Consider the following 13,445-nt stretch of genomic DNA (forward strand, 5'->3'; position numbering starts at 1 on the left):
ATCAATTTTTTGATGAAAAAACCGTTAGTGAGATTTCTAGGTTTTCTGATTTCACAGATTTTTTTTGGAGATTTTGCGGTTTTTAAGTCTTTGTTTTCTGCCTACACATGATCTCTATTTCAGCAGCACGAATCTGCGCACGTATTTCGTGTTTTTTCTTTAGTTCGACACGATTCTGTTATTCACAAAGCAGGTTGAGATTTTTGACCTATGAAAATTTTCAAGGGTTTGGTGCATTTTTTGTAAAGCAGGTCGTGGGTTTTTAACGTGACTCTTTTTCGGTCTTTTGGTTGCAACTTCTCTGGTCGCGATTTTCCTCGGTCAAGCGACGTGACGGAGGGTCTCTGCAACTCGCGTGATGGGTTCCCGTTGGATTTCCATTTATTTTTTATCAACCGCAACCTCTGCAATCTTTTTTTTATCTAGTGCGGTCGTGTGCATGGCAAAGATCTGGGTTTTGTTTCCGCGGATTTGGGCACACAAAAAGGGTTTTTTTATTAAGTCTCTGCTCTTGTGCAACGCGAGTATTATATTTTTGCGATTTCTGCAATTTTCTTTTGGCGAAACGATTTTGTCTATGTATTTTCCTGCAACCCTTTGCACACAAATTTTCCGCGATTTATTCCGCTTGTGGGCTAGGGCTATTCGTGGGTTTTCAGTTCTTTTCGCGACAGGTCTTTTCTCTATATTTTTTGTGACGCCTTGTGTTCTACTCCCGATCTACTCCCTTTCGTGCTTTCTTGGCAAGATTTCGTCTTCTGGGTTTTTGCCATGGACTGGAATTTTAGGTTTTTTGTAAAAAAATTAGGGTTTTCATTAATTTTTTTTCTTAAAAAAATTATTTCCGGGTTTTTAAAAAAATTTCCATAAAAAATTAATCTAGGTTTTTTAGTAATTTTTTTGCCACAAAAAATTTAGTCAGTTACCTTTTTAGTTGTTCTATTAATGGTCATTTAGTTTGTCATTTAGCTTTTTAGTTCGTTTAGTCTTTTAAGTGCATCTATTTCTTCTTTTATGAAAACGCATAGTTTGCTTTTTAGACTTTAGCTTTTTAGCTTCATGTTGAAGCTTTAGTTAAACGGTTCATTCTTTTTAGAACGCCATCTTGCAATTCCTTTATATACGTTGTATATTCAAAATTAATTTATTCAATATTATTCAATTATTTTTCAGCTTTCAATGCCTTGGTGATGAGTCATATGTGACGATCATTTCATTTGATCATCACCATTCGACTTTCAAGATTAGAGGTAGTAATGTTGAGTCTAAGAGTGGAGAGCTATCAAAGGAAGTTAAATGCTTGATGAGAGGGTAGTCAGGGCATAAACATTGATGAATAAACCTTGTTAGTGAAGGAAAAGCCCTTGAAATGGATGAAGTAAGTGAGTGAAGCAGCAAAATGCAATAAATCTGGTCACTTCAAACACTTCCAATTGATGGTAAAATCTCCGACCTGCCTCTTCAAACACTTCCAGTTGATTGTGAAATGTCCGACCAGCCTCTTCAAGCACTTCTAGTTGCCTATCAAAAGTCTGATCAGAAGGAATAGGACCTTATACTTGGTGAAATCAGCGCTTGATGGGGTAAATGCTTAAGGTTTTGAAAGTTAGTGCTGTCTTAGGTTGTTGAAGTTGCTAAGAAATAGTGGAAAGTCCTTGAAATGCTAAAAGAGCAGGTTAGACTCATGCTTTGGAGTCACTTCCAGTGACCTTCAAAATCTCCAATCTGCCTAACGTTGATTTCCACTTGCCCCCAAAATCCATGACCTACTGGATGGTGATTTCCAGTTGGACCTTAAATCCACAACCAGCCTTATGTGACTTCCAGTTAGTACCCAAATCCCCGCCCAAGGACATGGAGATGATGTTTATGCTATTGGCAGTTGAATGATTTCTAGGATCAAGCAAGAAGGTGATCAGATTATGAAGAGATGCAAGGGCTTAAGAAAAGAAGAGTTTACTTTCAGTTGGAAACAAAAATCACAACACCTTATGCAAGCATTTCCAGTGGACCTCTAAATCCACAACCCCTGCTAGTTGCACTCTAAATCCACAACATCATTTGCTTACTGTCGGTGCCTCATCAAAAGCCAGATCAGCCTATAAGCACTTGTAGTTGGAGGTGAAATTCACGACCTTCATGATGACTTCCAGTTGGAAGTGAAATCCACGAACTTCCAGTTGAAGGCAAAAGGTCTGATCACTTTGCTTATTTCCAGTTTGATCCAAAATCCACGATCACTTCCAGTTGGAAGTGAAATCCACAAACTTCCAGTAGGGGTCAAAAAGTCCAACCTGCCTATGTTATTGTTGGTGACCTTTAGAATCCATGACAAGGGAGATGGCATGAGTTAAAGCACTAAATGTGAGGTGAGGGCCCCCTTAGAGGTGAACATTTTATTTCAAAATTTTAAAGGATAACGCCAGTCGGCCTTCTTATGCCTTGAAAAATGAAATTTAAAAAAAGAAATTAAATAAGTGAAGCAAGTCAGCCTCGTTCATCAAAAGACACATCCTTGCAAAGAGATATAAATGATGGGTTGATCATTGCATTTGATCAACCATCATTTGCATTTGATCAACCATCATTTGCAATCGATTCAACTTCTTCATCTTCAGCAGGTGTCTTCGTCAAACAGCAAATCTGCCTTCTCAGATCAGCGAACTTGTGTCCTCTTCAAGTCACAGCGAACTCCATCAGCATCGGGATCAGTAATCTTCCATTATCAAAGCTTGGCGATCCTCATTCAACAAGGTAGCGAATTTGCTATCAAATCACAGTGATCTCCATAAGCATATTAAACAACGAATTTCCCTTCAACAGCAACAAATTTGATCCTAAGTGGAGTGCGAATTGATCATCCAGCAAGACAAATACAGCGATTTTGGTCCTATAACCAGGACTAAATTCAGCGAACTTCATCTTTGCACTAGCAAATTCCCAAGCTGCCACAGCTAAACATACCAATTATCGAAGCAAATTTTGCAAATTTGGGAGAGAGAATTTAAGCATCACCTTTTAAGGTAGTCACTTACAGGTCTGATTTTTGACATTCTTAATCATTTTTCATCAGGACCAGATTTTATTCGGTGATGTTATTGTCAAAAATCAGGAATTTGAAGGACTTGGAGAGATTAATTTCCTTTCAAATATTTTTTTCAAAGCCCTTCATTTGATTATTCATGTCTTTAATTGAAATTCATTGTAATTTGATAATCATTTTTGACAGGCTAGGGTTTGAATTCCACCTAGGGTTTAAGTAATTTATCAAAATCTTGATCTTTTTGCTATCCTAGTAGGTGAATTTCAATTTGTATACCATCTCATCCCTAACTTAGACAACTCTCACAGGTAGAGCATGGCAGCCTCGAGAGCAAGAGCGATTCCAAGGCAAACACCCTTGCCTCGAGAGCAAGAGTGATTCCAAGGCAAACACCCTCATCAAGGAAGCTGCTCGAAGGGAAGGATTTCAAAAGATTACACAAGTGGAGGAACCATGTTTCAATGATGAATAATCAACACCTTCAAGGATGGCATTGAATGAAAGATGAAAAGACAGCAACGATCGTGCAAGATCGAGAGTTAGGATATTCAAAGACATCATATTGATAATGAAGGAAATATTATGACTATCTTGAATTTCCTCACCGCCAGTACAACAAAAGAATAATCCAAGACAGAGGCTTCAAGTGAAGGCAATTAAGTCAGAAAGATGATGCAATTTGGGAATATCTCCCACCATCACTGCAAGCACTTGAAAATGATGAGTATCGAGAGATATGCCTCAATCACCTACAACTTGTGATAAGTTACAAGGAGCAAGTAGCTGAGGTGGCGCCCAGTCATCACCAACTCACATTCACACATCATTCCAATTCAAGGCGCATCTAGATTCAATGCACTTGACTCATCCAACGAGGCGAATAACTACCACATGTGGGCACAAAGTTTGATGTACCTACCCTCATCATCTATTGGTCGAAATTCAAAGGATATGTGTCCTATTTAATGTAATTTTATCATTGGTCAAGCATTAAATGCTATGTAATGGGTGTAACAAACCCTAATTAGGGTTTTCATCTTTTACTCTTGGCCATTGATTGTGAATCAATCTAAGGCATTCAATTGTAACGAGAGCACTATATAAGGCTCCACTTCCTCATTTGAAAAGGTTACTAGTTCGATAGCAAGTCAATCGTTAGATAGGAGCTAGAGTAGAGTAGGAGAAAAGGGAGATTGTTGTCAACACTTTATTGCAAGAAGCATGTTCATTTCATTGAAGATATGGTGATCTTCATGTGTTGATTCAACATTTTGGATGGTCTCTACTTCTGATTTATTTTCATGCTGGTTAGATGGATGGAAGCTATTATGGATGATTAATGGTGAAATTCTTATGTTCATACTGCTAGTATTTCACTGATTGTGAAGTATCTTGCATGGTCAACTGAACTCTCTTCATGAGCTTAACTCTCTGCATGGTCAACACTACAATGCTCTGTACAGAAGCTACGGTGTACTATATTGCTACAGTAGTGTGCTACAGTGCTATGTAAATTTCAGAATTGTTTCAAAAGTTTGAAGGTATTGATGATTTTATTTCTCAATTTTGAGAGTTTAACATCTATGTAAAATGTTGTTGGCCTTCCATTTTGATAAAACGAAATTATATTTTCAATGCATTTATTCATGGTTTGCAAGGTGAATCAACTGTTGTTGGGCACTGAATGTTCCTTGTGAAATTTAATTATGGTTATAATCATTTTAATGGCTGGGTGCTTGATTAGACATTTTAATTTCAGATTAGGCATTTCTTGTCATTGTTAGTCGCTGCAAAACAAGGATGTTTAAGGTTAACATACCATGTAATTAAATGGGATTTATTTCAGTTTATGGTGAATGATTTAAAAGATCGGTCTTCATTTCTTATTTTGCGGAAGAAAGATGTATTAACCTATACAGAAGAATACAATAGGTCACTGGAGATAATTGTAAAGCAGAATATATAGGAAGCAATTGGTATCAATAGAAATCTGAGCTAAGTTTATATGAGAGCTCATTCAAGCTGGGCATTGCATTTGCTATATATGGCTCTGTATGAATTGGAAGGCTATTGGAGGACACGTGGAGCCTCTAAATCGATTGGTACAGGTCTGAAATTCAGAATATAGACATTGTCATCAGTCATATAGGACCAATTATGAGTAGTGCGTTGACCGTAACTGAACTATGAAGGCTCCAAACTAAGCACCATGTCATGTTCCTTCCATCCAACCACCCATCACATAAATTGTTACAGCTCTTCTTTCTCAAAATTAGTTTTTGTTCCTCTGCTAGCTGCTTTGTGTGTTGGACATCCTGCAATAATGGGCTACTCAACTTATGACAGCTCAAGACCTTGAACCCCTTACCTACGATGGACAATGCAGTGACCCACTACTCTCAATAAGGAATCGTGGCAACATTAAAAGAAACATTTTTATAGCACCAAAAATTGGCACATACCAACTTTTCCTTATGCTGCAATTCATTATTTCACACAATAGCTTCCAATGAAGGTTGTGTTACAAGGAAAACAAAAAATCTGGAACTACTACTGCCCACACTATTAAATCTTTGTGTCTATGCTCCAATGGAAAAAGGAGGCCTCCTTTTGACTCTGTAGAACACAAACTTGGGGCTGCATTTACCTCTACCATCCCATTTTTCTCTACTTCCTTCTAGTCATATGCTGCAAGCAGAGTTTTCACCTCATTCTCCACCTCCTAACTCACTTGTGTACATACCAAATCATCTCAGCAAGGTATCCGTGCAAGATGAAGATTGAGGAGATTTATGCCTCCTCTCACATCCTGACCACAATAGTTGTAGACAACCATTCCTTTCTTTCTGCCTATCATCCCCTATTTCAAAGCAAGGTCATAAACCCTAGCCAAAGGGAAATAATATAAAACCCCTAGCAGCATATAGTATAGAACTATATTAAAAAATATAAATAGTTTCAACTCTGTGTTGCATTGCTAAAAGGCTTCTTAACTACTTGCCTATCATTGTCTTTAGGCTATACATCTGTCTAGCGGCCTTTTCCTATTTGTTCAAAGCTTGTGTATATTGATAATGGAAGAAGATTTTTCTTATCATAATTGCAACCTCGAGCACATTCATACATGCATTAAAACAATCTTTGCTACAGCCTGTAACTTATTTTTTTATCTCTGAGTAACACAAAAAATGTGTAAGCCTAGCATGAAATTCACGAAGCACATATACAAATTTAAAAAAGAATTAAAAAATTATTAATGTCTGCTAAAGGTTCCTAACCCCATGGCCTTCGGCCACTGGTTCTTTTACTGCTTTGGTCTCTTTACTTCCACCCACGACAACTCCAACATAAGATATTCCCTGACCTAAAATATGCTTGAAATCTGGAGTTTTAATGCCCTTCTAAGCACTCTATATCTGCCTGCATCCTTGCACCAAAAAAATGACCCAAAAGAAAACAGCCAAAAAAATTAAAACAATGCAAAATGACATTTTTGACCAGGGGTAAGTTTTTCCTACAATTTTTTGAGAGTTCTGCAAGTTTTTGGGAAGGCCAGGAGTTTTAACTTTTTAAGTATTACTCGGCTGCAAGTAATTGAGCAAATTCATGAGTTTGGCAAGTCACTTCTCAAATATGATTGCACCACAAAATAATGTAGGTATTCATTTCAACCATTTTTAGACTGTACCATTTGAAATGCAAAAATAGGAACATATAAGGACTATATATCATGGAAAAAGCACTTCCAAAAAGAGATTAGAAATGAGAATAGGTATACATTATTTTTAACTAAAATATAAATGACATTCATTTATATAAAATTTAAATTAACATTCAACATAATAATATTTAAAGCTCCCAATTATTGAAACACCATGAGAACCAAAACATAAATGATAATACTAATAAAAAAATTAAGAGTTTGCTTTCAATAGTTTTCAACAAAAGCTAAACATACCTTTTCAAAGTGGAAATATTCTTATGGTACATTAATACCTTCTTTAAATGGTAATACTACTATTTTCATTGTGTAGCCGTTAGAGATTGTGCAAAGGGGAAATTTCTGACACCAGCAACAATTAGAAGCAAGCATCGTTTCAGAGATGAAAGTTTGAAATGTTTACTTGCACATGGCACACCCATAAGTGGGAAAATAATGAATTCCTATCAAGCTTTCTTTGTGGCTACCAACAACTATTAAGAAATGCAAAATGGGATGCTTTATGTGTGATGATTATGTACAAAGCATACCTGTGCCCAAAGAGCCATCTCAACCACATCCATGCCAACTACTTTTGGAGGGCGACCAATTATCTCCTTGCACATATTCAAAATACAAACAAGTAAACGGTTCCTGCATAAGAAGGAATATATAAATAAATGTGTACATGGTGATAACCATGCAGCTATAATTTACACCATATGCTAAAATGAAAATTCAGAGAGAAGAAACAGATCACCTGTCATTGATGTTACGCATTGTCCATTGAGGAGGGGAAACAGTCTGACTTTTAAGGTTATCAAAACCCTGAAAAATATGTCAAGGAAAGAGTATTTGTTAAGTACAGTTAACATGCTTCAAAAAGAAAACTGATGCAAAGAGAGAAATTTGAATCAGCAAAATTTCTTATAATCTATACCTAAAGTATATTACACAAAGAATCAAGCATACAATAAGTGAAGAATGTTACCAACACAAATGTACAGCCAGTAACATCACTTGGAATGACCTCCACTTTTACAAGATGCCTTAACTTATAAACTTTTGCAGCCTGCAGCTCGGAAACACAAAAATAGCAATATATGAGTATAATTCTGTAAGATGATTTCAAGAGAACTCATTAGAAAGTTATCAAACTGTTTCACACAACTATCTCAATAAAAGTATATTCAAATCAGTGAGGCAAACAGATAATCAACTTGCATTTGAAAACTCATAATAAAATGGATTCTGTCCTTTTTTTTATTTCAGAAATACATTTTCACTTGTCGGTCAAAGTAAACATAGTAAAAGAATCATACAAGGCCAGCCTATCCAAAATGCCTACAAAGAAAAGCAAATTTTAGAGGCCAAACAGAAAGCTTATAGAACATTTAAAAATCAACTAACATCTCCCATTGATCAGCAATAGAGAGCTGAATGATCTCGCCTAGCTTTAAAAGCTTCTATTTTGGTTCAACTAGAATGGAGGCTGATCGCAGCCAATGAGAAATACATCATTTTCTGTGTTACAAAGAGACGCATCCCCACTCCTCAAACCCCCAAGCCCATCCCCTAGGGCTTTCCAGGGATGGCCGGACATTAGGGGACATCCCCTAGCCGCACCCCCCCCCCAACCAATATGAGAAATTCAGGAAACGTTCTGGAACATGTCCCCAAAATAGGGGCAGCAGGAAACATGTAGGAGATGCCTAGCCATCCCCAAGTCAATCGGGGACATCTCAGACATCCCTTGACTGTCCCGGCAAGGGCTAGGCGTCCCCTACGAAAAAACAATGCCAATTTTTTATAATGTTTGAAAAAATATAGTTCATATCAATTAAAAAAAGATTGTTAAATATGTCATGACAGCAATATAAAAGCAGTATAACACGACAACATTTATAACAACAACAGTAAATATCATGAGAGGATTATAACAGCAATTAAATTAAGCGTGACAACAGTGACAGCATGGACAGCATGGACAGCATGACTGTAGTATAACAGCAATAAATATATTATGATTCAAATTCATAGTTGATGATATAAGTTATATAGCAGTTAACACTACCAGCAATAATTTGGATTTCTAATTTCATTGTTTAAGAACTTCAAAATTCTTGATATGGTTCTAAAGGTGTATTTGCCATAGTCTAATATAGTGTGGTATTGTGTGAGAAGTACAAACAAATAATTTCTTTTCGGGATGTGGTTGGCATGCAGGCTTCTGTAAACGTCATCCAACATCATTTTATATTGATGTTCATTGACTCAAAAATTTGGTTCTCTCTCTCTCACTCTCTTTTTTTCCCATTTAACACTGTTTCAGCAGCTTCTGCAAAATTGTTGAGGAAATGAATAGTGCCCTCAACAATTCAAGAATCAAGGTTAAGATCAATTAAATTAAGTTATGCCTAGTAATTAAATTCTTCTATTTCCTGTTGACATAATTGGAAATGCAAAGGACTGTATGCTTAAAGGCCAGTCCCACTTAGGAGGGTGTGCACTGCTTGGCAAGTTGTATCTAATTTTCCTCAATGGTCACATGACAGGAAATGAGATGCACTATGAAGAGGTCAGTTTGATTCTTAGCTTTGTTTTTGTTTTCTTGCAAGAGAAGGCCAGAAAAAGCTTATTTCTGGGAAGAAATTTGGAATCCTAAGCTACATTATGGCAAACATGGTTTGATTTGAGCTGAGCATAAAAATTAAATAGATCAGACAAATCAGCCTATCTAAAACCATGTAATATCATCCCTGTAAGTTGTCTCTTTAGAAGGCAACCACTAGGGATAGGACATTATGGACAAAATTTCAAATTGTGTAATACGTTGACCTTCTGCAAACAATGTGACATTGTTACCAATATCTATACAAAGTAGTCAGACACAATTCTACAATTTCTCCATGATTGAGTTGAGGATGTGTGATCCTAAAGCACGATGGCAAAGTTCGTGTCAGTATATTTAGAAACCACGGACATGTTTCAAGCACAAAGGTTTAGCAATAAAGACTAGACCTAACAATGTCAATCCTTGTAGGAGACAGAAAATAGTGGCTACAGCCTTTTGGAGACAACCTTCCAAAAAAACCTTCGAAGCACAATTTCAAGCTGAATTTAATTACTCGTCCAGTGCCCCCATTTTTGGTGAGGCCCCTTCCTCCGGGACACACTTGGATGATTCAGGATAGCATATTTCTTATGGCATGTTGACTGATTTTAATCTCCGGTGGAGGTCAAGATGTAAAACTACTCTTCATGAGGACCGTTCCCCACTAAGCTTAGTAAGGATTCAGCTTTACTAATCAAAGTCAAAATTAAGGGGTTCCATAAAGAGTTTATGCCTCTCAGAGTGCAGGCTGAAATGTTGGCTTTAAACTTTAAAGGCTTTCTAAGGAAGATGTGATTCTTGTAACCCTATTGTCAAACAAAACAGTGACAGGAGATTTAAAGAACAAGCCACCAATTGTTGTACTGAATCTGCTAGCTTGAGAAATAACATATGTGACAAACAATTTTACTTCAATCCTAAACTAATGAAAAAATAGGGGCATACTTGTAAAATATGAAAAGGTGTAAATCATTTACCCAAGACATCTTTACAAAAGAATTCCATTGCCATTTCATGTAGCCAACAAAATTTGTGAATACTGAACGATATTCCAAATCACTATGGGAACCACTATGATTAAAGATTCCAATATAGCATAAAGTTAGAAACACAACCAAGTGCACATTTGTTTCCTTCACCCTACGGCAAATTGATTATTAAATGTCTCATTTCCTGTTTTTACTGATGGAGATGACATGCCATTTGGACCCTTCTGGCCAGATTTCTTTCAAAGTCATCATTTTTTAACTCGCAAGTGCATGGAGTGGCCAACGACACAGTTTTCCATTGCCTCCAGGTCACTATTTGATATCATCTTCTAAGGGATCTATAGCATTCAAGTGTTCATAGACCATTAACTAACTAATGCATGGAAAAGCATCATAAGAACCCAACCCTCTAACTGATGAATCATAGCATTGCAATTAACATTTACAGTTGCACACTATGCTTTGAGCATGTGCAATGAATCAATAAAATGATAATTGTGCAAAGCATACCAAGGAACAAATAAAATGTACGTGTAACTTGATACAGCAGAGCATTTAAATGAGTAACTTTTGAAACAAACAACTCCTCCAGACAATAAGACTTCCACATTCTCTCACAAGTAACTTAGTATGAGTGAAACATATACCCATTTGTTTGCATAACACATTGCCACCAATTAAAACTCAGTTTAATGAAGAGTACATCAAACTTTGGCTCCTATAAAAATGGTGCGGTTACATTTCAACCATGGATTCTCAACATCAAACATTGCAAACAGTGGGTTACTGAATTATGGTCCAGCATGATCTAGAACACAAAGTGACTTGTTTCCTATAATATGGTTATCATGTAACATAAAACTCTGCTTTATTCCCAACTTTTAAATATTATACTATTTCTACATCCTCCTGAAAGAAAAGTCAATATTTACATTTTGCATGTATAATGACCTACTATGAACATTAAATTGGCAAACTAAGTTCGAAACTAAAAGTTTATTGGTCCCACTTAATATTTAGACAACCATATAAGCCCACTCTCTCAGATATAGGACTGGGCATGTTTTTCAGCAACAGAAGAATGCTTCTAACAAATGAAATTTCAAAAACAAGATTTCTACTCAGTTCCCTGTGAAATGAACCACATAAGACACAACTGAAATTAGCTGCATCACTTAAAAGTAAGTATGGCGTCTCATAGATACCAGCATGGATATGAAAAGGCTGAAGATTACAATTTGAAAAAAACATAAACAGAAGAAATAAAACAAACTCTGCACAGATAAATACAGCAGCGAAACCATGACCCTCAGATTGATCTACTGCATGCAGGGTGTGAAACCAATGTTAAAAATCCAGAAACAAGCATTGAAGTCATTTAAGTAATTCACAAGGACCAGCGTACCTCAAATAAGGACTATGTGTTTAACAATATGTTTATGAAAACATAAAACCACACTATTGGAGGATAAGCACAGATGGGAAAGACAGTTCCAGAGAGACAGAGGACCAAGGAATTATGGGGACATTAACTATTCTTAACTTTTGAGTGCAGGTCCCATAACATGCATAAGGGTTGGAAAGGCACCAAATGGTGACTAAAGTCATGATATTACCAGAGTTTATGAAAATGTATTCAAACAATTCTGCACAGTTTTCTGTTAGTAGCATTAAAATATATAAAAGACATTCATTTAATCCAGACATTGTCATGACCAAGATGGGGACTGGCTATTACTACCAAACAAAAAGAACCCTAATCTCATGAGGGCAGTGATAAAAGAAATGTAGACTATATTATCATGTCTTCCAAGAATGACATTTCTAAGAAGATTGATTCCAACACTTTAGAAAGAACGAAGGCCCTATAGATATGAAATCATATCGTTTACCTATCATAGGTTGGTCACAAAAGGATTTATAAAGTTGAGGAAGGGTGCTCGGACAAGAAGACAGTTGGGCACAATGATATGGAGTATGGACAGTGACAAAAATTATAATATGCAAATACGAACAATAATTTTGAAAATGGTGGAAAATTTGTATGCCCATGCATGAACACATCACAAATGGCAATTCCTCTATAACTAAAGATGTGGGCCCTATCACCATCACTAAATATTTAAAACACACACCATTTAGGAACAAGTAAGTATATTAGGCAATAATGGCCAGTTGTAGTCGGCATAAAATGCCTATTATTATGTTTGATAATATTGGTTATCCGGCAAGGTATTAATTGTCCAAATTAAGTTTGTTGTCACTCTTGAGTAGTTAAGGTGTCGGTTAGATGCAGTTGTGTTCCTCTTGGTAACCGTCGGGACCTTTAAATATATCATGTACCGCCAAGGAAGGTAGGAGGATATTGATGGATCAATTGTAATCCTTGGCCGACCATCTCTAGTCTTCTTCTTTGTAATAATTTTATGTGCGAATAAAGAAATGTTTCGCTACTGTATCTAGTATGTATTGTTATTTGAGTTATTATTTCTTGTATTTAATTTATCAGATATAGCAATAAACATTTGGCGTTGTTGCCTTAAAAGAAGTCAAGTCAGCCTTGAGTGATTCATGCCCTTAGACCCCAATAAAGGTGAGAAGAGGCCACAGGGTGTTCAAGACCAAGCGATCTTTAAGGATTGTAGAACAAAGAGAACGAAGAAGAAGATTACAAGAAACATTTAAGGAAAATCCAGTTGGACAATTAGACCATCTGTCTATACAGTCAACGTCAAATGAGGAGTACGAAGAAGGAAATCCTAAACTCAAAACATATTTTGCTGTCTATGCAGAGGAAGCACATGGACAAGTCAGAGCCTGGAAGTACCCAAAGTGTTGGGGATGCTAGAGGGGGACGCTGGAGGTGGACATGTAGAGGACATGTGCGTGGCCGAGAGTGCATGAAAAGCACTGGAACGTAGCGGTCGGAACAGTCTGCCCAAGTCCAACACACAAGGGAGTAAGCAAGTGAGAAAGATGGTGACTCCTCCAACAAGTCCGAATGTGGATCAGTAGAAACTATCGATGTTCACAAAGAATGGGTTAGAGGATCCTACGCAACACTGCAAGACATGCGAAACTATTTGGTTGGCAAATGGT

At 36.7% G+C, this 13,445-nt stretch overlaps 1 protein-coding gene across 1 annotated transcript in view; it reads right to left on the reverse strand.

The window, feature by feature from the left end:
* Positions 1 to 13,445, reverse strand: part of LOC131047703 (exocyst complex component SEC3A) — a 160,303-nt gene that overhangs the window by 99,272 nt on the left and 47,586 nt on the right. The window contains exons 3-5 of the mRNA XM_057981502.2: positions 7,735 to 7,815; positions 7,504 to 7,571; positions 7,295 to 7,397 (exon numbers count right to left, since the gene is read on the reverse strand). Of these exons, the coding sequence (XP_057837485.2) occupies positions 7,295 to 7,397; positions 7,504 to 7,571; positions 7,735 to 7,815 (252 nt within the window). The remainder of the gene's footprint in view (positions 1 to 7,294; positions 7,398 to 7,503; positions 7,572 to 7,734; positions 7,816 to 13,445) is intronic.

The sequence above is a fragment of the Cryptomeria japonica genome, chromosome 4, assembly GCF_030272615.1.
Source record: "Cryptomeria japonica chromosome 4, Sugi_1.0, whole genome shotgun sequence".
Lineage (NCBI taxonomy): Eukaryota > Viridiplantae > Streptophyta > Pinopsida > Cupressales > Cupressaceae > Cryptomeria > Cryptomeria japonica.